Raw genomic sequence first — 24,651 nt, forward strand, 5'->3', positions numbered from 1 at the left:
ACTCGTGGAAATATCGTAATATTCCCACCCTAACCAAATCAAATTTTCAAAAATATTTGGAATTTAAAATTAAAAAAACAATTTGAAAATCTTTTCGTTTCACTTTCACAAATCATGAAATTATCATTTTCCTTCGCTCATTATCCACATTTCTTCATAGATAGATGGATAGAAGATATATAGTATACTTTATTAGGTCGAAATCGAGACCAAATGGTCCCTTCATACGTATGAGGCAAATGAAGATTTATTCTAGCAGAAACAGAATACAATAAAAATGCGAATAAAATAAAATAAGAAATGATAATATGTGTCTACTCCTCAAAATTAAAACTCATTTTCGAATTTTGAAATTGCTTTAGTCGGATTGAACATAAAATTTGAAAATTTTCGGCTATATATTTGGAAACACTTTCCATACAGAGCAGAGAAATATTTTTTGTTCTTTTGAGGAAAAGTGATAAATTTGCTATCAAAAATAAATTTTCCAAAACGTTGATCTAAAGCGGCTATCCTGAGCTTAGGTACTTAAAATTAATTGCTACAAAAATTAACTTATTTTTCAGTGTTTAGAAGCAGCTACAATTCTAAAAATCTCTCGTGTTACCAAACACTTTTATCAGCATGTTAAAATTCAAGTTATATCTATTTTAAGAGTTCTGTGTCTTTTCCATAATATCATTTCCATGATACCTATAGTAGTAATTCGCAGCATTCTCTATTTCATTTTATTTAAAAAGTTTTGTCATTCGGGCATGCATTACCAATAGAATATATTATTGCATGCTTACAGCTAAGAACAACTACATTCGACTACATATTCAAATTGCGTAAGATGGGAATTGCTGCAGATAATAATAATTGGTTATTGTTACCAATATTGTAACTCCATTTAATTTTTTCTTGTGGAAAATGACATTATTTGAGGACCACTGCGGTGGACTCACCTGCATATTGCTCTGGAAATCTGTTCTGCGATTGTTTGAGAAATCAAAACCCATCCTTCCATCGATGGAGCCAAGAAAGACCTAGAAATCTTGTTGCCAAATTTTCTAATGATCTTTGATCTTTCTCTTCCTTCGTCGATCTTTTCCTTCAGTAAAAATGGTGTTTATGAAATTGTACTGGGATCAGAAAAATCTCAATTCCAGGGGTACATAAAAAATTGCTTTGAGGAATTAGAAAAAACTGTGTAGATTTCAGCAAACTTAATAGCGGTGCCACCAGTTCAATCACCTTGGTGACATCTTCAGTTACTGATATTTATGGTACATTTAGTCTATATATGTATGTCAACACCATCGAAACAAAAAAAATTGACTGAATAATTAAGGAAACATCATTTTCGCACATTTATTGCCATAGATGCATGACTTTTATGGTAATATTTTTATACATTTTGTGGGCATTTTTATTTCACAAAGTAATACTTCTAGTATAACTTTATAATATTCTTCAAAACGTATTGCAATTATGCGTAGTATTGCACGGAGAAAATGTGACACGCGGAACAATAGCCCGCAAGTTGATAAACTAACCAAAAGGCACTATTAAAGGATCTTTAGTGACATTTCAATGTAGAGGTAACTTGGGTTCGCTCAAATACATCAAAGAAATAAAATAGACCCATTATTACAAATAATACATTGTGAAGACTTTATTTTTATACATCCTTTTTAAACGAGTAATTAAATACACAGGTCTGGATTACATTTTAAACGAAAATAATCCTTGCCAAAATAATGTCTTTTTAAATATTCAAACGATCCATTTTATATAAATAATTGTTCTGGCACTTTTATGTTTGAAGGTATCGTAAGAAATCCCTCAAATATGTGAAATATACAAGAATGACAACTTTACAATGATAGGAATAAGTCACAAAGTCAAAACAGTCAGTTGCGTAGATTTGAGTTCATCAGGGTTATGAGTTTCATCATTCTTATGATAAAAAAAATAATTGCACAAGAACACTCGGTATTTGGTATTAAACTGATAGTGACTCATTAGTTCGACCACACACAACTAAACACAGTCCTTGGAGCACCAAAAATCACACACACACGCACAAAATTTATTTGATATGAACAATGGAATCTTACATCCCAGAAAATGTTTTTTTTTCTCTTCTTTGCCAGATTTTTGTTTCTTCTTTTTACTCCACTGGAACTTGATCTGCATCGACCTTAGTCTTCACGCAACGTCCTCTGTAGCAAATTTCAGTCTCTAAAGATATTTCAGTGGTGGTAGACGTCCCCAACACTCGTGGTGTCCGCTGGTCGGTGCCCGATTCCTCCTCCGTCTCCTCTGTCAACTCTTCCGTCTTTTCCCCCACGGACTCTTGCTGTTGGTCGTATTCGTCCTCTGGATTCTCCGTACTCCCCTCGACATCCACCGCCGCCACCTTGTCCTCAGAGTCCTCGGAATTGTACGCTTCTTCCCCCGCGACCTCTTCCCTCTTCTCCATACCATCGGGTTGATTTTGCGAGACGTTCTTGCCGGATGCGTCAGTGTCGACTACTTCTGCAGGAGGCACCTCCTCGAGTTCCTCGGGAATCGGGAGGGGAATTTCCTCCTTCTGGTCCTCGGAGGGTTCTTCCTTCTCGGGTGGGGTGAAGTCGCCGTTCTCCAGGTCCCCGAACACCTCCTCCTCTTCGGGTTCATCCTTTACGGCAGCGGTGTCTTCCTTCGGCTCCTCATCCACTTCACTGAGATCCAGGTCGGGGTAGCTGTCGACGTTGGGCTCAGTCGATGCCAAGTCGGTCTCGGCATCGTCTTCGGGTGTTTCCTCAGGGTCGGGTTGCTTCTCCTCGGCGGCGACGGCGGGGTTTTCGAAGGGGGGTACCGGGGTGTTCAGCCAGTTCGCCGTGGGCTTCTCCTTCAACGGTGTGGTGAACTGAAGCAAATTCTGGGAGACGGAGGCCAAGTTCTGCGACTCGGCTGTCTCCAAGGTGTCTGGTCGATTTCTAATGGTCTTTGTGCGGACTCGAACCCAGTTTCCTCGTCGTCGACCACCGGTCACCTGCAATAAGATGATGAATCTTAGGAGATTTGACATTCTTGAATCTAATTTACTTTACCTTTGAGACATTTAACTGATTAAATGTTTAGTAAATCTCCATATTAGTATTCGAGTTACCTTCAGTTCGGTTTTCTAACAAAAAAACGCATAAAATAATAGGAGTGAATTGAATGAGACTGTGGGCTAGGATGGGATTTTCTTAAGTAACAGTGAATTAAATAGATAAGAGCTTTTGTTTACTGCATGGTCAAAATTACATAAATTTGCCCACGGTTTGTTTTATCCTCTTAAATATTTTTTGTTGCTTTGTGGAACATGATGATATGGTACAGCACCAATATGACACGACGTGTTGAAACCCAGCCTCAACACCCCAAGTGTGAATAAAAATACTACAGTCAAAACCACAAATGTTAATTATCATTTCTCACAACTTGTGGTACAATGCCAGATTCAGCAATTCGCATAATGTAATTCTTCCATTTCGGGATACAGAGTAAAACTATCTAAATATTATTCCAAAAGTAATTTGAAAAGCATACTTTAAAGGTTCTTTCAGAAGATAATCAGATGACCGTTATGGTTAATAGAATATTGACTTGAGTTTTCTTCGTATACTGGAGCCCTTTTGTGTACGAATTCATTTAACAATTAACTACAGAATTCTTAAAAAATATATATCAGGAGATACTTTGGAATATAACCAATTGCCATATGTTTCTCTTAGGCAGTGTATAAAAATTAACCATTGAATTCGTTTTTATCAACTGCGTAAATATCAGCAAGGACTTCGCTCAAACAAGTAAAGTTTTCAGCGGATGGAAGGCGGTTAAGAGAAGAAATATTGATAAATAGTTGGTAGTTGGAAAGTCGGTAAATCAGATAGGCCCTATAAATGGCACACGGAAACTTATATTCATATAAAACTTTGATTCGTACAATCTCGACAATCACGGAGCATTTCATTTATATTTTCTGTGATATTCAAGAAAAAGCTCTCATACGACCGGAAGGCCTAGGTACAGCTTCGGAACAACTTTTACGCACTGTCTTAAAATTTAGATAAATCATACCTGACCCCGTCAAATGACGTGGATGAGTTGAAATAGAAAAACATAACCCTCATTTCTTCCCTCTAAGGCGTAGCTAATTTGACGGTTTTATGGTTAGCATCGTCACAATAGTTGGACGCCTTTTTACGTAACGAGTCTGTAGCATCGGACGAGCGCGGACAAATTGACTCTGGGAGTGTACAAAATGGCATATAACTGCTCACTTAATTTCTGCATGGCAATCCTAGGTATGGGATAGAAATTACGCCAGTGTTTCTATTTTCAGTGCAAAAGTTAGGCTTAGCTACTTTCAATATCACCAACAGAGTTCAACATTCACATACTGGTACATACTTCCGGGCGATTGCCAAATATGAATCCAACGGTAGTTTCTATGATAATAAACAGAATCATCAACTAAGCTAATGGCGCAGATGAAATAGGGAATCAAATTAAACTATCTATGCCTATTGGAAAAGTATTAAAGGGAACCTACATTTTTAATTCCAGAAAAATATAAAAGCATGTCATTTCCACAAGGAAGGATTTCCACACTTAAATTGTGTTTGAAAAATATGAGTTTTAGTATCCAATATTGAAAAAAAATTCGTCAGCGAGCGTTTTTCAAAAATAAAATTTATAACAAAGGAATAGATATATCTATATATAATATATATATATATATGTGTATATATATATATATATATATATATATATATATATATATATATATATATATATAATCAAGGAGATACAGGATTCTATCGAAAACTCCATACATAATATTGTTCTCTCTTACTTATTATCATTGCGATTACAATTCATTTGTATCACTAGAGAGAAATATGGAAGAACATTTTGATAATCAAGGATAAAATTGAATGAATTTTTTTTGCTATAAAACCTAAACTATTAAATTTAAGTCTGCATTTTTAGTGAATAGCGAACTGTTTACGTATAGAAGCTTCTCCAGTAATTTATAAAAATCCGCTTTTTACTGCAAAATCTATTAATAAAGGTATTCGAACAAGAATAGACCCACATCGGGTAATATTTATAAAAGAGACATTTTGACTCTAATATTTCAACATGATATCGGGAGGAAAAATTGAGTGCAAAATTAAGCTCCCATTCGCGAAAGATGTTTCTTTCCTCAGTTCCTTAAAATAAAAAGATGAGTCACAAAAACAATAAGATGCCTTGGACAATCTGAAAGGATTTACAACGCTAAACGCTCCCCAAACCATATGAAATAACACGATTTGCATGAATCCCCTCTTTTCTACGTGGGAGAGCTAAATATTACTCTTTGGGAAATATAATATCGCCAAAATGAAAATATTTCAAAAGTATAACTTCATGTAATATCTAATTTAAAGATACATCATTGAAAGCGGAAATATCCAAAGTACAGGTGACTCTGAGGGATTGATTTTCAAGTCTGAGAAATTATCAAGAGAAAAAATATTTGAAAATAATAAAAACCTTCTTAAGAGGTCGGTTCTCGACGATTTCAGCGGGTTCTTCGTTGACAGTCGGTTCCTTGTTTTCCACCTTGGCTATCTCTTCCGGCTGGGGTGTTACAGCTTTGGTTTCGGAAGACGTGCTGAGACCTTGATTGTCGTCTGATGCCTCAGATTGGACAGCCTCTTCCACTGATGCCTCCTGGATTGCCTCATCCTTGACTTTCTCCTTCTCCAAATAAGACTTATCGTTCTTATCGCTCTTAGATGGCTTCACCTTGTCAAAATAGCGGGATTCTTGTCCAGACTCCAATTCATCCTTGTTTGGATATAGGGACTCTTCTTCTCTATTGGCACCAGAAAAGTTGATCACGAAGTCTTGTTGAGTGGCATGATAAGCGCCTTTCTGCTGCACGCCATCCGGTGAATTGTCATACGTCTGCGCTACTGGTTGAGAAGAGAATGGCCTGGCTCGCTCGTATGTGTATTGCGTATCACCTTGAGCAACGAAAGACGATGGCCGAACGGGTGGGCTATGATATTTCAAAGAAATCTCTTGACCGTCTTGTGGTTGCTGCTGAGAATAGTACTGTTCTCCTGACTGGTAGACAGGACTTTGGTCAAACGTCTGGACTTTTTCTTGCGTACGCAGAGGTTTCGTTGGGATGTGTGAGGCTAACTGTTCTTCGGAAAGGGAAATTTGAAATTTCGTCGAATCATCGTTATTTTGTGATGCTACGTAAGATTCCGAATTTTCTGATCCCTTTGCAGTTTTGAATCCTCGAGCAGACTGTGAAATAGAGTCATGTTCTTGTTGATCCTCTGCTCCAGAAAAGTCTGTCTGTCTCCATCTCGCAGCTGTTCTTTCAGTAGACGAGGGCGACAAACGACGGGAGGGAACTCTAGCTCTTTGGCGATATCCTCCCTGAAGTCTGGCAGGTTCCTCTTCTTGTTCGTCGTGATTCACTTCGTTGGAAGCGGGAGAAGCTGGTCGTCTGCCACCAACTACTGGGCGCTTTCGAACTCTAAAACCTCCCCGTGTTCCTCCAAGTGCGGGAGTTTCATATACAGGATTCTCTTGCTGGGTATTGATTGGAGCTGATGTTGTCAGAAAGTAAGTAGGCTCAGTTGTCGCTGCAGCGGTCGTGGTTGGGGGTGTTGTGGGTCTACGGATCCTGATTCTCGTTGTGGAAACTGGTTTGACTACTGGTCTTCGCGCTGGACGAACCGTATAGACTTTATTTGAGTTATTGTCCGGAGGTGGAGTAGTTGAAGGTACTGAGTTCAGTGATGGAGTTACCTGAGATTGCCTCCTTGGTGAACCAACTCTTGAAACAAAGTTTCCGTACTTTCTACCAGGTTTTGGTGCAACAGTGGGTGCGGGAGTTACTTCAGTCGTAGAAGGCACCTCAGTGGTAGGAACTTCTTGATATTCATTACCAGCATTGATAGAAAGCAATGGCTGTTCGTATTGCTCATTAACTACAGCTTGATTTAACTGAATTTCTGGAGCTAAAAAGTCACCAGCTCCTTGAATTATTCTAATTGCCTCTTTCTCGTCTTTTGCTTCGTAGTTTTCAATTGAAATAGGACTGGGGGAATAGCTTTTTTGTTCTTCATTGCTCACTAATAAAGGTGTCTTTTGTGAAGGGGTGTCAAAAGCTAAAACTACTTGCTGAGAATCGTCTGAGTGATCTCTCTGTGGTTCTTGATAGGTAATGTCTTGCCCTGGATTACGTCTGGGGGTGTGCTGATATCTCTGCCCAGGCGCCGGATTTCGGGTATAAGTATTACCAGTGGATGGAGATTCTTGATTATTGATATTTCCATACTGAGGGCGTTGTCTGATTGCATTTCTGTCCCCGCCGCGCAAACGAGTTCTACCGCGACTATGCACCGGTCGCTCAGTTTCTTGCGCATTCTCTTGAGTAGTTTGGGATTGCGATGGACGATGTTTTTCTGTCTTTCCAAACTGTTCTTCCGTTTGACCAAGTTCGCTCACATATTGTGAATTGCCTCCAAACTCGGGAGTTTCACCGCCTTGCTCGATTTGCGCAGTATAAGCCGTCCTTTCTGTCACTGCCGGTGATTGTGAAACTTGACTTCTTAGACCTTCAGAGCCCTGCGAATTCCCTAAGGTACTTGAAGGCGCACTGGCGCGTTGGCGACCACGGAAACGCTGATGTAATGACTGAGTTCTCTGTGCTGGGGCTGGCGCCTCTTCTTCTGCAGGGCTCTCAGTGGTATAGTGGCGGCCTCTAGTCCGCTGTACCGGCTGACGTGTTCGAGTTTCTCCGCTGTAACGGGATTGATGTCCTCTGTACCTTGGGCGTTCTTCATTGGCAACATTTGAGCTTTCTGGTGCGTTTTGAGCCCCAGAGTTACTGAATGTCCTTTGTGGAAGCCTATGCCTAGTTCTTTTCGGTTCTTCCTGTGTTTGGACATGATAAGCGGCATCTTGTGTCGTCGTCGTTACTTGCGTCGTTTTAGGTAACTGCGTAGTAGTTTCCTCAACAAATTGTTCTGCAAATGTGTCTGGAAGTTTGTACGAATTTCCATGACTCTCTTGCTGCCCTTGCTCCTCTGACAAGAGGCCTTCATTGACTAATACTGCTACAGGGCCATTTTCTTTTTCAGTGTAGGGCGACTGATTTACTTGAGAATAAAGAAGAGGCTGCTGACTTTCGAAACTTTGTTGATTAACGTAGCTTCTATTTACTCCATGCACAGGGTTTGGAATAGGAGTAGAAATTATGAAGTACTGCGGCTGCTGACTTCCATGAACACCAGAAATATCCGGTTGTGGTGTACTTTGCTGAAGAATTGGAGCTTCTGAAATCTCAATCGAAGGGGTAAATTGCGTTGAATATACATTAGGTTGATTACGGTTTTGCTCTTTTAATGAATTAGGTTTTTGGTTGTAGTTCCTGAAACGACCGCTATTGCCAGTGTGTCCTCTTTGCCCACTGGGATTCGAGAGCTCTTGTTCCACGTATGGGCTTTGTGTGAATGAGGCACCACCTTCCGGATAGTTTTGTTGTACTTGAACTGTTGGTGCTTCAGTTTCTCTGAAATTCTGCTGTGAAAAATGTTTCTGACCTCGAGATTGTTGGTAATTGGAATACACTTCACTTTTCTGTCCACCAAAGGAGGATCCGCGTTCTGAATCCTTATTTTTCAAAGGTTGCCTTGGTTGTTCCTTATATTGTAATTCGCTATCAAAAGATTCTTTATAAACCGTATGCTGATCTGTAATAGGTCCTGGACTTTGTACTTGAGGAAGTGTAGGACTTACACTTAGGCTTGGCGACGGTTCAAATGTCGACACAGTGTATTCGCGCTGTCCTCCATAATAGGTTCTTAAACCATTATTATCATCTGGCCTCTGAATTTGACCTGTTATCACATCACCCAAAACTTGCGGTTGCTGAAAAGCGGAAAGCACCAATGCACCTTGATTACGCAGATGACTTTCATCAATGCCTGTTGCAGGCTGAGAAGCAGGGGTAAAAACTTCATCATTGCTGTATTGTTGATGAGCGGCTGCAGGCGAAGATTCCCTGATATTTTGTGCCAAGTACGCATCTCGACCAGGCTCCGTTGTGCTTGGAGTCGATGAGGTTATACCATTTACGGTCTGCACTGGGCTAAAATTCTGATTTTGGTTGTCGAAAGAATAAGTCTCCTGAGAGCCATTAGGTTCTGGAGTCGTGGTGGAAGGTCTTCTTCTGCCATCCCAGGGACGCCTGGTTCTGGTAGAAGGCTGGCGAGTGGTATCGGAAGCTGCATTTCCTCGGTACGCTCCCCTATTTCTGTAATTAGAATCCGAATCAGATGAGGTAGTTTGAGTATATGTAGGACGTTGTCTCGTGCGTCCTCTGGAGTGATGTGCGGGGGCTCTAGTTTGTGGTAATGCCGTCGTCGTCGTCGTAGTAGTAGTAGTCGTCGGGGGTGTAATTGGTACTGAGTAGAAGCTCGGGCTCGGAGAAGGAATTGGTGTTGAATGATAATTAAATGCATGAGGCTGAGCAGGTAAATGTTGCTGCTGAGGGATTATTTCGTGAGTATTTTGTTCATTAATTAGTTGTGGGTGCACTGCCGCTTGATGTTGATTATTATTCTCATTTTCAATGTGTTGTGGCCGTTGCTGGTATTCCTGCTGATGATAAATAGGCTGCTGAGGAGTAAACTGCTGGTAGGTTTGCTGAATTTGATCATATTGTGACCGTGGAGGTTGAGTCGATGAATATGGTATTACAGGAACTCTTGTTGGAACTGCAGGACCTCTGGTTGGGGCCAAAGAATCTATTGATGGTGCATTCTGTATTTCTGGCGGCGAAATATTCGATGATTGCAGAGAATTTACTAGATCAATCAGAGCTGAAGGTTGTGGACTTTGTTGACTAGGTAAAACCCGTTCTGTGGTGCTGGCAATAGGAGTAGACGATACCACTACAGAGCCCACATGGGGGGCTGGAAAAGGAATTTTGGCATATCCAGAAGGGGGTTGAAAACTCAGTGGCGCCACAAAAAATGGTAAACGGTCAACCTTCCTCTCAACACGGTTAGAGTCTAGCATGGATAAGTATGGGAGTTCGAACTTGGCATATCCACTCGGGGGTCTTAGTACTGATGGACCGACAAAAACTTTTGGAGGATTCGGCCCCGCACGTTCTAGCACTGGGACGCTTTTAGCTCCGTTCAATGACCGGAGAACATCGTCTACACTCAACTTGTTTGGACCATTGCCTTCCACGTCCTCCATATACACTGAAAGGGGAGGTTGGTAGGGAGCGGGAGAGGCCGACGATGATGGCTGAGCAGTGGTGGTATATGTGGGGCTCGGTGATGTGGAAATTGGACTCGAAGTAGTTTGAGGTGGTGACGTAGGGCTTGACTCCTGCCTTACGTCTTGATAAAATCTTTGGCCATTTTCCTCATGAGAAGCAGGGGGTTGGCGGTAAAACTGCTGATTTATTGGTCTATGATTATTTTGAGATTGCTGGCGTATTGCGCTCTGCTGCTCTTCTTGTTGTAGCTGTTCGACGCTCTGGAATCTGAACTTCTCTTGATTTTGCTGTTGCAGCTGTCTAGTAGGATATAATGTCTGCGTCTGTTGTCGAAAGGCTCCGTTTTCATGGAACTGCTGCATTCTTGGCGGGGTAAAAGACAAGAGCTTTTCCTCCCTCACAATGGTTTCCTCACCCTGGCTTGCTTTAAAATTATCTGTTTCTGTTGGCCTTCCAACTCCATTCGTCACCTGGGTACCAGAATTACCTTCTTGACTTACACCCAAGTTCTGGTTGGAAAACTGTTTCACCCCAGGATTTTGAAAATGCTTTATTTCGAAGGAATGGGCTACCTGTCGCTCTGGTGTAGATTTCTGTTTCTGACGTACAACTGCCGAATGCTGATTTTGCAACGCTTGCTTGTTAATGCGATCACGTTGCCTCAAGGCTTCCACAGGAACGTACAAAAGCTGAACTTCTTCTTGCACATCTTCGTCCGGATTTGCCTGAAATTTATTCAGTTGTTTTTCTTGTGGCGGAGGATTGCGAGGAGCGTCGGCCTGAATTGTTTTAAAAGTAGTTATGCTAGGTTTCGGTGGAGGTGTCGTTTCTATTTTTTGGGCAGGTGGTAACGAGGGTTTCACTGGTTGAAGTACTTGCTGTTGCTGAGGGACAAGCTGAACATTGACTTGTGCTAGAGGATTGTTAATCGTATGGAAATCTAATTGCTGACCAATAGCTGATGGAGGAAACGGAGAAGTTAACGGAGAACCGAGAAGTTGCTGATTTATCTGATGATGAAATTGATTTTGCAATTGTTGTTGCAAAATATTTTGAAGATTGACTTGTGCAGCAGTTGGCTGAGGTGGATGAGGAACAGGTAATATCTGGAGCTGAGGATTTTGAAACCCATGGGGTTGTCCCAAACCAGTTGGAGGGAGAATCAATGGAAATTGGTCATGTGGAACGCCTTGTAGTCTAATTTGCTTTTGTGGACGCAGCGATTGCTGTTGCAGTGACTGCTGTTGCAGTGACTGCTGTTGCAGCTGCTGATGCTGCAGTGGCTGATGTGGCAGCGTGTGTTGTGCCAGAGATTGTTGCTGCAGAGCTTGAGCTTGTTGCTGGAACTGCTGGAAAGGATTTGACTGCCTGGTAGGTTGAATGTTTTGCCCAAGTCCTTGTGTTTGTACCGGCGCTTGATGAGTGGGAAACACCACTCTTTGGTGCTGAATCTGTTGCTGAATCTGCTGCTGCTGATTTTCGTGTGGGAAACCTTGGAACTGCTGTCTTGGAGGGTTCTGGGTGTAAAGGAATCTGTGATCTCTTCCCTGCTTAATCCCCGCAGGTTGATTTATGGGCGGAGGAGGAGGTCTCTGATTCTCAATGTAGGTATCAAGGATTGGTCGGGAGGCTTCCTGACGCAGCACCCTCACTGGTGCTGGCGGGGGTCTCAAGAATTCCGTGTCCTTTATGGCAACAGCTGGTGCTGTTTTAACAGGGGCTGAGGCGAAATCCGAAGTTGCTTGGAGCTCCATATCGGCGGCTGCTTCGGCTGCGGCCCGACACGTCAAGCATGGTGCCTCGATGGGAATCCAACCCCCGCTGGACCTCGAAGATCTCTGACTCCATCTTGGCTGCCCGTCATCTGACTGCACTCCAAACACGGACAGCAGAAGCACTAAGGCCAGCAGGCCACGAGAAGGACCCGCCATGGCTAGGCTTCAGGCCTCCCCCTGTAAACGAAATAATTATACACATTTAGGGTTTTTTTCAGATTCAACCAATACATACATAAGCATCATAATTATCAAATGCTAAAAAGGGAAGATATTGAGATTGTTGCAATATTTTTTCAAGTTGAACACGCTCTTGATTTTTTCAAATTTAATGCGTTACATTTTAAAATACAATGCTGATAAAAATGAACGATTTCCTCTCAGCATTCGTCCATTGCCCCACAAACTTTATTTAGCATCAAGTATTCTTGATGAGAATACTGAGATATTTTGAAACTTTTCAAAGAACAATTTTGAAACATTTTTCATCTCAATTATTTTTCGGGGAATTTAGCGATAACATAAATGTGATAATGGCATACATGCAGATACACTAATAAAAGGAAACAACCAACAATTGATTGCTTCATAATAAAACAATGATATAATAGGTATGCATAGTAATCGATATCGTGAATCGGTATTGTAAATACTAGGTATGACAGATCACATGAGAGTCAGAAATCAGGTTGTTATCAAATGACTCGACCAGTCCTCCGAATACATCGTTTTTCTTCGTTCGAGGAAGTCAAGGGAAGACATCCGTTGAAACAAACAAATATATATGTATGTATATATATATATATATATATATATATATATATGACCTTTTTATATGACTGTATATATATGTATATATATTTGTATATATATATATATGTATTTTATATATATGTATATATATATATATATATCTAAATACATATAAAGGTAAAATAGATAGCTGGTGACCTGCTGAACTTTCATATAATTCCACGAAATTGAAATACCCCGAGATTATATAATTTTTAATCTAATCTCGTTTTTCCTGATTGCATTGCATTAGCGTTGTCAGTGGAAGAAGATATATTTTCCTATGTATGTTTTCGATATATTTTCTCCGCCGACTCATTTCTTAACTCAGCAAACCTTCTCCTTAATACCCAGCCACATATTAAGTTATGAGAATTTAGGATAGCCCCGAAGACTTCTCTCTTTTGCACTGGTTCCTTATATAATGAATGAAAGGACATTTCCCTGTTCATTTAATCGAAAAGTGAACATTTTAAAACGACAAACGATCTGTTATCCTAATACAATCGTCTGTTTTCATCCATAGCCGGGAACGCACTGACCTGATGACCTCTTAAGTTACTGGTCCAAGTTGTTCGCAGAGCCTGGGTGTTTAATGATGCAAATTGATTGAATCAGGGTGAAGTCTCACTGTCCCATGTTTAATAATAATGAAAAAAATTAAGTCAATATCGAAGTAATATTTACAATCATTTGGTCGCAACTTCGATCAGTTTCGCCATTATTCCGTTTTGGTCCGTATGCGTTTCCCGATTCCATGTTGCCAATCTGCCAGTAAATCCTGCGCTACGATTACACTGATACTACATCCCTTCAGCCCTACTATCGTTTTGTGCGACATCGGTATCTATTTGGATTCGATCATACGTGTCGAATGAATTCGTTGATGATCAATTTCGGCCAAAATTATTTTTCAGAAGAATCGATCCTTGTGTTGCAAATTCATGTAGAATTGATTACTGCCTCAGGATCACTAATCTATATTAGAGTGGGTGAACGATCAACCTCCGACAGTCCGAAACGAGGGGTCATCTTGAATCCCTCAGCGGGCAGATGCAGTCGGGGGACCGAAACGACAGATGGTAGAGTGGACAGCGAGAGATGGGTGTGGAGATCAGGGGAAGGTGGAGGGAGAGTTTATTCTAAAGTGTTCCGCGAGATGTCCAATATAAATCTCCCTTAGCTAATTGACGCCAACTTTCACCGTTTCTCTTTACACCGGGTTTGTCCAACATACATACGCTCCGTGGACCGGAATCAACTCCGCCCACCCATAGGGCCTCACCTCCTCGCAATCCCATGATGGTTTTCGTGGACACTGGCAACCTTCTCTTTATGAAGGTTGTGCGTTCAAGTAATTTTATGAGGTCCTTTATGAGAACGGATGAGAAATGCACCTCGTCTCCAGCTACGTGAATGTACGTTGAATATTTTAAGGGTCCATTAAAAATTTTATCTTCGAATTCACATAGCGGAGGGGCAAAAGAGTCTAAGCAAAATTATCAGTTGGAAGTGACTCCCATGTATTGCTCCATCAAAAAAAATTCTTTTTGGTGCAAAAATATTATTTTTCACGTCGAATATCAACAGGAAATGAGCCGATAAATGTGAAACCCACATCTCTGTCATTATTTTCACTGTTCCGCATTGATTTCAACCTAAACACACACACACATATATATATATATATATATATACAGAGGTTTGATTTATGTGCATAGATATACATAGATAAACATATATATATATATATATATATATGTTATATAATATTATATATATATATGTTATATATATATATATATATATATATATAACATATATATATATATGTATATGTTATGTATGTATCTCTATGCACATAAACCAAACTTCGTTCTCTATTTTGATAACCGAAACATGTTAAACGTTAAAAAATGAGGTCCCTACAAGTTGGGGAAACATTTCTGTGACCACTTACAAGGCCGCGTTTCCGTCGGATGATTACTTCTAATCGAAGCAATGGATTGACAAATCATAAAGCGCCAATAAGAACAGGTAATTAAGGCTAACAACTAATCGGCGCGAAATGGCGGACGAGAGGGAGTGATTGGGAAAAGACATAACCAAAAACCACTCCCGCTTCCCCGCCGTGCACAAATGCCCACCCTCCGCCACGTTCTGATAAAAGTGGGGCAGATCGCATGGAAGGGATACTCCTATGCTTCAACGACCTTTCCGTTCTCAACCCCCTCCCGCCCTGGATGCAATGTGAAAGAGCCGGCGTGGCTCGTTAAAAAACATACGCACAAATCACACTCATTTCTTCGCTTTCCAATCCACGCAGTCGAGGTCTTCATTTATTTCGTACAATATATATATATATATATATATATATATATATATATATATATATATATATATATATATATATATATATATATTGGCTGATATTTTCACCGGGAGAGCTGTTTTTGGCCTCGACGGGTTCGACGACTCCCCGCCCGGCTCGCAAGCGGGCGGTCCACTCACTCGTTCCTTTTTTTTCGGTCGGTGTTTCTCCTTGGCCCCGTGCCTGAGCAAATGAGGGTCAAGGTTCCCTCTCTCCACGAACGGAGAGAGTTTCTTCCGGGCCGTTTTGGGAGTGTGCGACGCCTCTCCATCGGACCAAGACCTTGAGAGCGGAGGAGGATGATGTCCGTCCGCGGAAGAGAGTGGGGAGACGAAAGGAACGGTCGGGTGGCTGGGGGGATAATTTGGGACCTCCCCCGGGGAGATTGGCGAGGTGGGGGAGGGCGATTGGCGAAGACGACGAGTCCTCTCCGGGCGAAATCGTGGAGGCCGGATGTTCTCCCGTGGCCATTTCGGAGGTTTCTTGTTTCCTTGGACGCGTTGTGTCGACTAAGAGACCGGTCTCCACCGTTTTCACTCCACCGCGGCGGTCAAACACGACAGGTGGGGAGATGGGAGGGGACCAAAGGGGAAGAGGTGCCGGGAGGGCATCCCTCTCCAAGGGCGGATGGAGTTGAGTTCGATTCGAATGCACACTAGACACTCCTCTCAATAGCCTGATCTCTTCACTTGTTCAATGGCAACGCTATCATTCCTTTGATCTTTAAATCAGTTGCCTCTTTAGTGTCGTACTTGTAAGCCAGTCTCACTCCTCGAAGCAGAGGCGTGAGACGGGCTCCGATGCTACAGCGAATGTCTTACCTCGTGAGACAAAACAATAAAGAGGGTTAATAAGGCAGAACAATGGCAAAGTTACATTTTTAAAAGAAACTATCTTGAAAACCAAATGTAAGAGGTCGGCTATCCTGCTGTACTTCTTTCGGGTATCGATCTTGGATTTATTCTTTTCGGTCCACCTTGTTACCTTTATCTCCCAAAATTGTCTTCACCAATCTATATCTTTTGTCTAAATATATAATTCATCCATATCAGAACAAAGTTTCCTCAGTATTTTCTACAATAGTAACCAGTTACCCTATTGGCTGATGAACTAAATTCCCTTGTCACAACCCCTGGAGGTTATTTGTGGGATGTGATGGAATTACACTAAAGGCAGCAAATCTGAATTGCTTCATAGCTGCGATCGGCGGTCACGTCAAAGCGGTCGTTCCCCGCAAACAGATACGGTGGGCTAAGCAGGAAATGTTCGGGCGGATGTCACAAATCGTGCCCTAATTCGACGTATCTCTGGACAAGGACGAAATTTTTTCTATCTCCCTCCAAGAAATCGGGAACGATGGCATATTAAATCTACAATTGTAAACAGAGATAAGAATAAGATGGCCTTCTGTCTTACTAAGTTTGGAATGTAAAGAAAATCACGCAAACTTAATTGTTTCTCAAAAGGGATTTTCAAAAGAGAAAAGTCTTCACTATAAAATGATCCCCTTTTTTAATTGCTCGTTTTTTAGACATCCTTATATTTGAATTGGACGATTAGATTTTTGTTCAAACCCCGGTGATGCATTATTGCTTTTTTTTCATGTAAAAATGTTGCATCCTTGTAAAAGACCACCTAATATCATTCCATGCAAGGGAAAGAAGAATAATATCCGGCAATGAACCTATCGTTTCTATTTTAAGGAGCATTTTTATCGAATGATTGTAATAATGGTCTCATGGACCGGAGAAGGCCCACAATAATAATAGATCTTATGATTACGATACATATTTCTCAGCTCGGAAATTGGAGGAAATTCGTTAGCCAGTTAAAACCCAAAAACTTTGAATTTTTTGTGACATTCACACGTATCTACGGCCAATATTTTTCATCGCCGCGTTGATAGTTTACCAAATTCGTATATCGCTTAGCAAGCAAATGCTACTTTTAAAAGACTGGAATAAGGCATGGAAACACGAATGATAGTGGACCGTAAGGTGGCCACGAAGCAAGCGGAAAATCATTCTTCGGTTTCCTGTTGGGCAAAAGCAATCAATCGAATCGAAGCCAAAAATGGAAAGAGTCGGCAGATGTCACAAATGTTTACTCGAAAACAACCAAAGGGGATGAAAGCATTTCCACTCCACCTCGTAATCTGTTAGAAAAAATAATACAAATTACTAGATAGATACAAATCTCATGGTTTTGACTGTTACACTAAAGGGATACTTCTATCCCCGCATTTAATCGAGAGGAGAGGCCAAAGCGAGACATTAAAGGGAAACTAACTGTCGACCAGACCAGTATATCGTATGTGTAGAATCCTTCTATCCCACAACCCGTGACCACCACAGCACATATATATGAATATTATACATATATATATATATATATATATATATATATATATATATATATATATATATATATATATATATATATATATATATATATATATATATATATATATATGCATCAATTACGACCAATGTAAAGTTGAAATAAAATAATGCCCAAAGCTAATATTCACCAATTACGATAATGGCTGGTGACTCACTCATCAAACCATTGCCACGAACCCTCGTGATGGTTTGGCAGGATGTAAGATGCAAACGTGAATCCTACTTCAAGGGAAAATAATGGAGAGAGGTGGCAGACGGAGAGAGAATCAAGGACACGCTCTTCCTTCGCAGGAGACAAGGGAAGAGGGAACCACTAAAATATTAAAAAGCGCCTCCCCGTCAAAAGAGCATCCTCCTCTTATTCCTTCATGTCCGAGTATCAAAGCCAAAGCGTCCATCGACTCCTTGAGGGAGGACTATAATGCGGTGGGAAGGACCTAAGTAGTAGGTCACAGCGCCTTAACCAAAGCACTGAAAATACACCAAAGGGTGATCGATCACGAGGCAGCACGCAAAGGAGAGGATGGTTGGACGGAAAATATGAAAAAAATACCCTCGAATTGTTACAAAAAACATTCGCAGTTTACATCGCGACTGCGGGTGTAGGGATCCTTGGGGATTGGGTTGAGGAAAGAGGGGGAGAGGTGGGCAAGGATTACGTATGCAAAGAGAGGGGGATGGGAGGGGAAAGAGGAGAGGAAAGGTTTTGAAAGAGTTGGGGACTTCAAGTATTTCCCTCGACGCACTTTTGAAATTATAGTTCCGCTGGGGGCGGGTGTGTGGGGTAGGGAACGGAGAGAAGGGGGTAGGAGAGCGTGGGATGGATGGATTGGGCGCCGGGGGACGCCGGGGAACAATGCGGAGGAGGAAGGGGAACAGGAGACGCTCTCGGAAGATATCCTCGCGATGTCCCGAGAGCCGCTGAGGCGACTCCTGAACTAAGCCCGCGAGGGGATTTTGGGGCAAGACTGAGGAGGAATGGGATGCCTCCCCCGGCCGAGTGGACGAACGGGGTGCCCGTGGAAACTTTTACGGGGGAAATGTGCACTTCTAAATACTAAATATATGAGACAAACAACAGTAGTGAGTGAAAACGAGTAAATTTAAACCTAATGCGGTCCTATCTATACCATTAATATTGTTTGATTACTCAAATTGGTTAAAAAATGAAGAATAAATATTTTAAGAATGTGTTACCTCTCCTTATTCAAAGCAGGATTTGTTTTAAATGTAGTATTAACCGCCATCTGAGCGAAATTTAAATTATAATGATTCATTTATTTACGAAAACGATTAAATTATTTTAAAGTGTAAAACGTATAGGAGTTCACCTAAGAGGGGTGGTAAGGGGTTGCCCTTTAATTAAGCAAGGATTTCCGGTGGGTAACTCGTTTCATTACGCTTATTTACAGAAGGTGAGGGAAGAATCTGTCGTAAGTTTTTTTATATTTCAAATATCCATCATGAAGAAAGAATTTCATTATTCTTTGACCACTAAAGAATGCATTGAACGCATACTTACCAATGAAACTGTCGCTTGAGAAACATTTAAGCATTCATAACCCTTAAAATTTAAGCACTCATAACCCTGCAAAAATAATTTCGAAATGTCTACTTCATTTTAATATTTGCATTTAAATACCGCTAAAATGAAAATCAAACGAATTTTGTTTTAGTCACAAAAAACTCTTTCTATAAACCTTAATATCTTTAAAAAATAAGAGCCTGTTTGATATATTTATTATAGCACCAATAATTACTTAAGGGGAAGCGGTGGGGGGTTTATATTTTACGAATCCTTACTGAGGGCGGCCCAGGATCAAAAAGAGCCAGGAAGACCCTTGCGTGTGGTTGGATCTACTTAAGGAGGTTGGATCGTGGCTGTCAATGAGTCAATGTGCCCTCCTAATTTATATGTTAATGACGAGTGATGAATTTAGTGTTACATCCATTCATGCGTAGTCTACGTACGGATATATATTCAATTTAAAGTTGCTAAGAACTCTTAACAGGTTCTCATTTATTTTGAAAGCTTGCTCTAAAATATATTTTAATTTAGTTTTCAGGCGCCAATTTTATGAAGCATACGATTTATCCTGTGTTTTCACTTTAATCAATTCATATTATTTTAAACAGAGGCGGATGCTTGCTAAAATTTCAACAGTATTGCATTTCATACACGAACGTGTACATGATATGAGTTTTTTATTCAAAGTACCATCGATCCACAATTCTTCTGGTGGCAGTCCTCCTCTGTCAAAAGGCCATGCATAAAATTTGGATTTTCGACGGAATTTCTCATTAAAACTAAAATGGCGATAGCCAATTTTATCATCATCATCATCAATTGATAGAGTGCACTTTGGATAGCAAAATGATGGAAAATTATCAAGCTGACATACATACATGACATCTCGATACAACCTCCTTGAGGTAGGCCCCTCTACCCAAAGACACGGGAGATGGATGAGTCCGAGGGAGAGTGAGATACAGACACAGAGGGGAGAAAGAGGGAGAGAAGCCTGAGGGAGATGACCACCGAGATCAGAAGTAACCACTCTGCCGCAGGAGTAAAACCTGGCATGTGTGGGATAGCCGGGCATTAAAGGCCAAGAAATTACGGAGGGGGCGACGGGAGGTAGGGAGCGGGCGAAAGCGGTGGCCGGCCGACCCCAGGAGTCTCGAGTCAAACCGCAGGAGGGTCAACGGCATCCCGGCTCTGATGGGACGGGCATTGATCGCACTGCTGTGGAAACTCCAGTGCGGAAAAATCCAAGCGGTGAGAGAACACTCATGAAGAAATACTACAGGTATCTTTAACCACAGGACACGAACCGTGGACTTCTTCCAACTAAGCTCGGACATGAATTATGAAGATAGAGTGTGTGGAAGATAAGGAAGAGGGAAAGCAAACCGTGGGTCAGTCATACACGTATTAAAGCAGGGACTGAATGCAGAAGATTATACAATAGAATTCAGGATTGATAGGAAGGGAGGAAGACGTTTGGATTGCTGATGAATGTAAGGAGAGGAAGGACCTAAACAAATCTCGGAAGCAGAGAAAGAAGGGGTCGGAGGCAAGAATTCCATTGAGGGCTACGTTGGCACAGATACATGGGTCGTTCAATTTTTAGATTCCAAAAAAAATTTAAAGAGCTCGTAATATCGGGGAAAGTTTTCTTTTAGCTAGACTCATCCCTTACCAGACTGTAGTTGAAGTTTCAGCTATATCCATTACGTGGTTTCATTTTCATAGTCAACTGGAGCAAGAAACTTTGTTTAGAAAACTGGAATAAATAGTTCCGTGCGGATATCAAAGACTTCTTTTTAAAAGGCTTCACACTGAAAGAGATCTAAGCTAAGTTGGTTGAAGTTCATTGCACATCTGCTCCTGTGTTAATGACTATTTAAAATTGGGTAAATGAGTTTAAACTTGGCCTCATCTCCACAGGTGATGAACATGATGATAAAACATCGATGTAAAAATATAAAAAAAATGTGTTAACTCTACGGATTATTATTTTTTTAATTTTTCAGTGCAGAGTTTTAGACCAACCTCCTCCCTGCGTCAGATAAGAGAATGTTATCCAGATGGATCTTTTATGTTCGTGTAAGGAATTTTAACATTCTCAAGTTTATAAACGCCCACTGAAAATACGAGTTGAAAAGTGCAGTGAAAAAAACGCCTTGATGAAAGGAAGACAATAATCTTGAAAAACAATTTTTGGAGGGATAAAGCGGGAAGCTTAGGTGAAGGGTTCATGGGTGTGAATTTCCAGCCTTTATGGACGTCCTACTTGAATTAATGAATTGCTCCTCCTTTAAGGAGCATTCGCGAAGTAAAACTTCAGAACGACTGCTACTTTCCGCGCTCTCTAACTCCCCCTGTCCAACTCGGGAGGCGGATGTCACCGAAAAATCGCATTCCTCACTCGGATGGATGAGTGTGCGAGGGCAAAATTAGCATTTTCGTCACGGTCTGCAGAGTGAAATGAGAAATAGTCACCGCCGGCAATTGTTTCCTTTCTTGAAGTTATCTTTCTCCTGCTTTGGTTTCGAATGTAAAATTAATGAATGTAACGTGATTTGAAACTAAATATTTAATTTTGGACGATGAGGTTTGGGAAGGGTGAGGTTAGAAGATAAAATATTTTTTTTTGGGCGATAAGGTTAGTCAAGCAGTATACACTATCTCGTGTAATGCTCCTTGACATCTTGACACGCGGGTGAGAAGAGAAAAAGCGAGACGAAGCTTGAGACGCGAAGAGAACAAGCGAGACTTAAACTTTGAGCAAGGTTCAGAGCTCACGAGTATAATAGTGACATAAAGGAAATCATTATGGCCTATCGCTTTTTTATGGGTATTTTAGACCAAAAAGATAAGATAAAAAAGATAGTCTCAAGTACAGAATATATATATATATATATATATATATATATATATATATATATATATATATATACAGGGAAAGGAACTGGCCCCCCTACCCTGATGTGTGAATTTCACACGCCGTCGGGATTAGTACTGGGTGAACTCTACCATCACCTACCAAACCGACCTTCGGGTTGATTACTGCGTTTATGGTTATATATATATATATATATACACATACATATATACACACACACACACACACACACACACACATATATATATATATATATATATATATATATATATATATATATATATATATATAACCAAACTACAAGTGAGAACAAGATTAAACGCAGCGCAGACATGTGGTGCATACGTAGGTGTATATGCTTGTGCACGATATATTAGTTGCTTGTAGTATTTAATTGCATGTGCGTGGGTTAACATAAGTTTTGCATGAATATATTCTTCTGTGTAGGGGTGCATTAGCATATTTTTCGTTTGTTTTCCATATAGTTCCATTCTATTTTACGGCTGGCGTCCTAACACCCCCCGCCACCAGCCCTTGCGGCGGCTTGCGGGGTATTGTGTACATGCAGATGAGAAGAAGAAGACAACGTGGCCAGCCCCTCTTGAGCAGTCAGCCACCGAACTATCTCACGAGTACAGTACTACTTGCACCAAATTAGCGATCCGAGGGGGGATGTCGACATAGTTTCCCTTCCCGCTGAATTCTTCCCATAACTCCGATGAAGAAAAGTTTCTCCCCTTCCTGGTTCCCACCTCCGTCATAAGTACGTCTTCATCCCTCTGACACAACTCCCCTCCCTTTTCGTCGCACACGCGGAACCCCCTAAGGGAACACATGACCTCCGCCTCACTCGTTGCCCCCCCTCCTCTGAAAATCATCCCCTTCGCCCCCTTCCCCTGGTGACAACTTTTCCATTCTACTGTCGCGGCCGCGACTTCCTCGACGAAAGAGTATGAAATTGAAGCCCTCCCTCGCTCTCTCACCCCCCATACACGCCTCCCCCTTCGCGAGGAAATTCCGACGACGTGAGCGGAAGACGGAAACGTTCACATCCGCACGTCCCACCAAGTGGATTCCCCTTCGGCCGCTCTTAATTCTAAGGCAGAGACGTGCCCAGGGAGGGAGAGGGGGGGATCGGGGAGGGGAGGGGAAAGGGAGAAGGCCATTGGAAACTTTAAATAACGCACCTCGTTACAGGCGGGCAAATGGTGTTGAATTCCACTCAGGTTGGGGTAGTTAGTTTGCAGAGAGGATCAGAGGGGAGGGGGAGGGAGGAGGGGAGAACGATGGAAAAAAAGGAATCGTCAAGTTGGTCGAAATATATACGAACTTTGTTTCCGTAAGCACACCTAGGGCTTTCGAGGAAAAAATCCACTCGCTAAGGGGAGGAGATAGCTAATGGAAGGAGAGGAGCACCAAAGCAAAAGCGCCACCACGTAACCGTACAGTCGTTAATTCGTTATTTTTTCGAAGAAGAAGTTTTAAAAAATTGGAATTGTAAAGAGGAGGTAGACTGATGGCAGAAACCGAAGACTATAATTAAACATTATGGAAATCGTCGGCATGAATAGCGACGTAGCGTGGTTTCAAAACTAGGTGGTCGATGGCGGGATTAAGAAGAATGGACGATGTAAAATGAACGGAAAGAAAAACAAAAGATGCGCTAAACACGGCAGGAGAAGAAAAATGTCGAGGAAAATTCGAAGAGGGAAGTAAATATTGAGTGTAAATGGAAATATTAAAAACCCTAATATAGAGGAGAGAACGTCGATTGAACTAAGTTCAGGGATAATAAGAATGAAAACATTTTGACGGCGTGAATGGATGCAGAAAAAAATGTAGATTCAAACATATAGTTTAGGCAATTACGAGTATTTTTAATGTGTTACACCGTGTTTAGAAGTGAAAAGTGTCTTGAAAGATCACAGAAATATATTAAGGTACTTTGTCCTAAAGATTATAACTAATAAACATAAAATATCGCAAAGATTACCAGGATGAGTTTTTAATTCTTTCCCAGCTAATCAAAAATGTTTGGTATGGTGGCATATGTTTTCAAAAGAAGGGTAAGTTAGAAGAAGGATACTGATTGAAAGTCCACAAAAGTACGAGAATTGGTCGAAAAGTAACGGGGATTTTTTAATTTCCCATAGCGCATCATGAGTTCTAGCTTGAAGTTGAAACGATCAATAAAGATTATGACTTACAAATTCAACGACGTTTTCGTGAAGCAATAAGAAAAAATATGTATTGGTTGTGAAAAAATTCATGGCTTCTGCATCACGATACTGCGCTTGCGCGCACTGCTCAATGCTTGTTCGTGAATTTTTGGACAAAAATAGCGTTGTAATGATGACCCAGCCTCCATATTCGTCAGACATGCCCGTCGTGCGATATTTTTCTGTTCCAGAAAATAAAGAGAACCATATAAGACCGTCGTTTTACAAGCATAGACGAAGTTAAAAACACATCGCTGAGAGAGCTAAAAGCTATACCAAAGATCGAGTTCCAGAAGTGTTTCGACGCTTGGAAAAAGCCCTGGCGTAAATGTACAATGTCTAATGGGGACTATTTA

The 24,651-nt window shown here is 41.1% G+C and overlaps 1 protein-coding gene across 1 annotated transcript in view; it reads right to left on the minus strand.

The window, feature by feature from the left end:
• Positions 1 to 1,678: 1,678 nt before the first annotated feature.
• LOC139694288 (uncharacterized) overlaps positions 1,679 to 24,651 on the minus strand; it is a 134,152-nt gene continuing 111,179 nt past the window's right edge. Inside the window, exons 2-3 of the mRNA XM_071592761.1 lie at positions 5,560 to 12,279; positions 1,679 to 3,022 (exon numbers count right to left, since the gene is read on the minus strand). Of these exons, the coding sequence (XP_071448862.1) occupies positions 2,156 to 3,022; positions 5,560 to 12,258 (7,566 nt within the window). The 5' untranslated portion in view covers positions 12,259 to 12,279 and the 3' untranslated portion in view covers positions 1,679 to 2,155. The remainder of the gene's footprint in view (positions 3,023 to 5,559; positions 12,280 to 24,651) is intronic.

The sequence above is a fragment of the Hetaerina americana genome, unplaced genomic scaffold (assembly GCF_022747635.1).
Source record: "Hetaerina americana unplaced genomic scaffold, ioHetAmer1.1.p SCAF_1, whole genome shotgun sequence".
In the NCBI taxonomy this organism is placed as follows: Eukaryota; Metazoa; Arthropoda; class Insecta; order Odonata; family Calopterygidae; genus Hetaerina; species Hetaerina americana.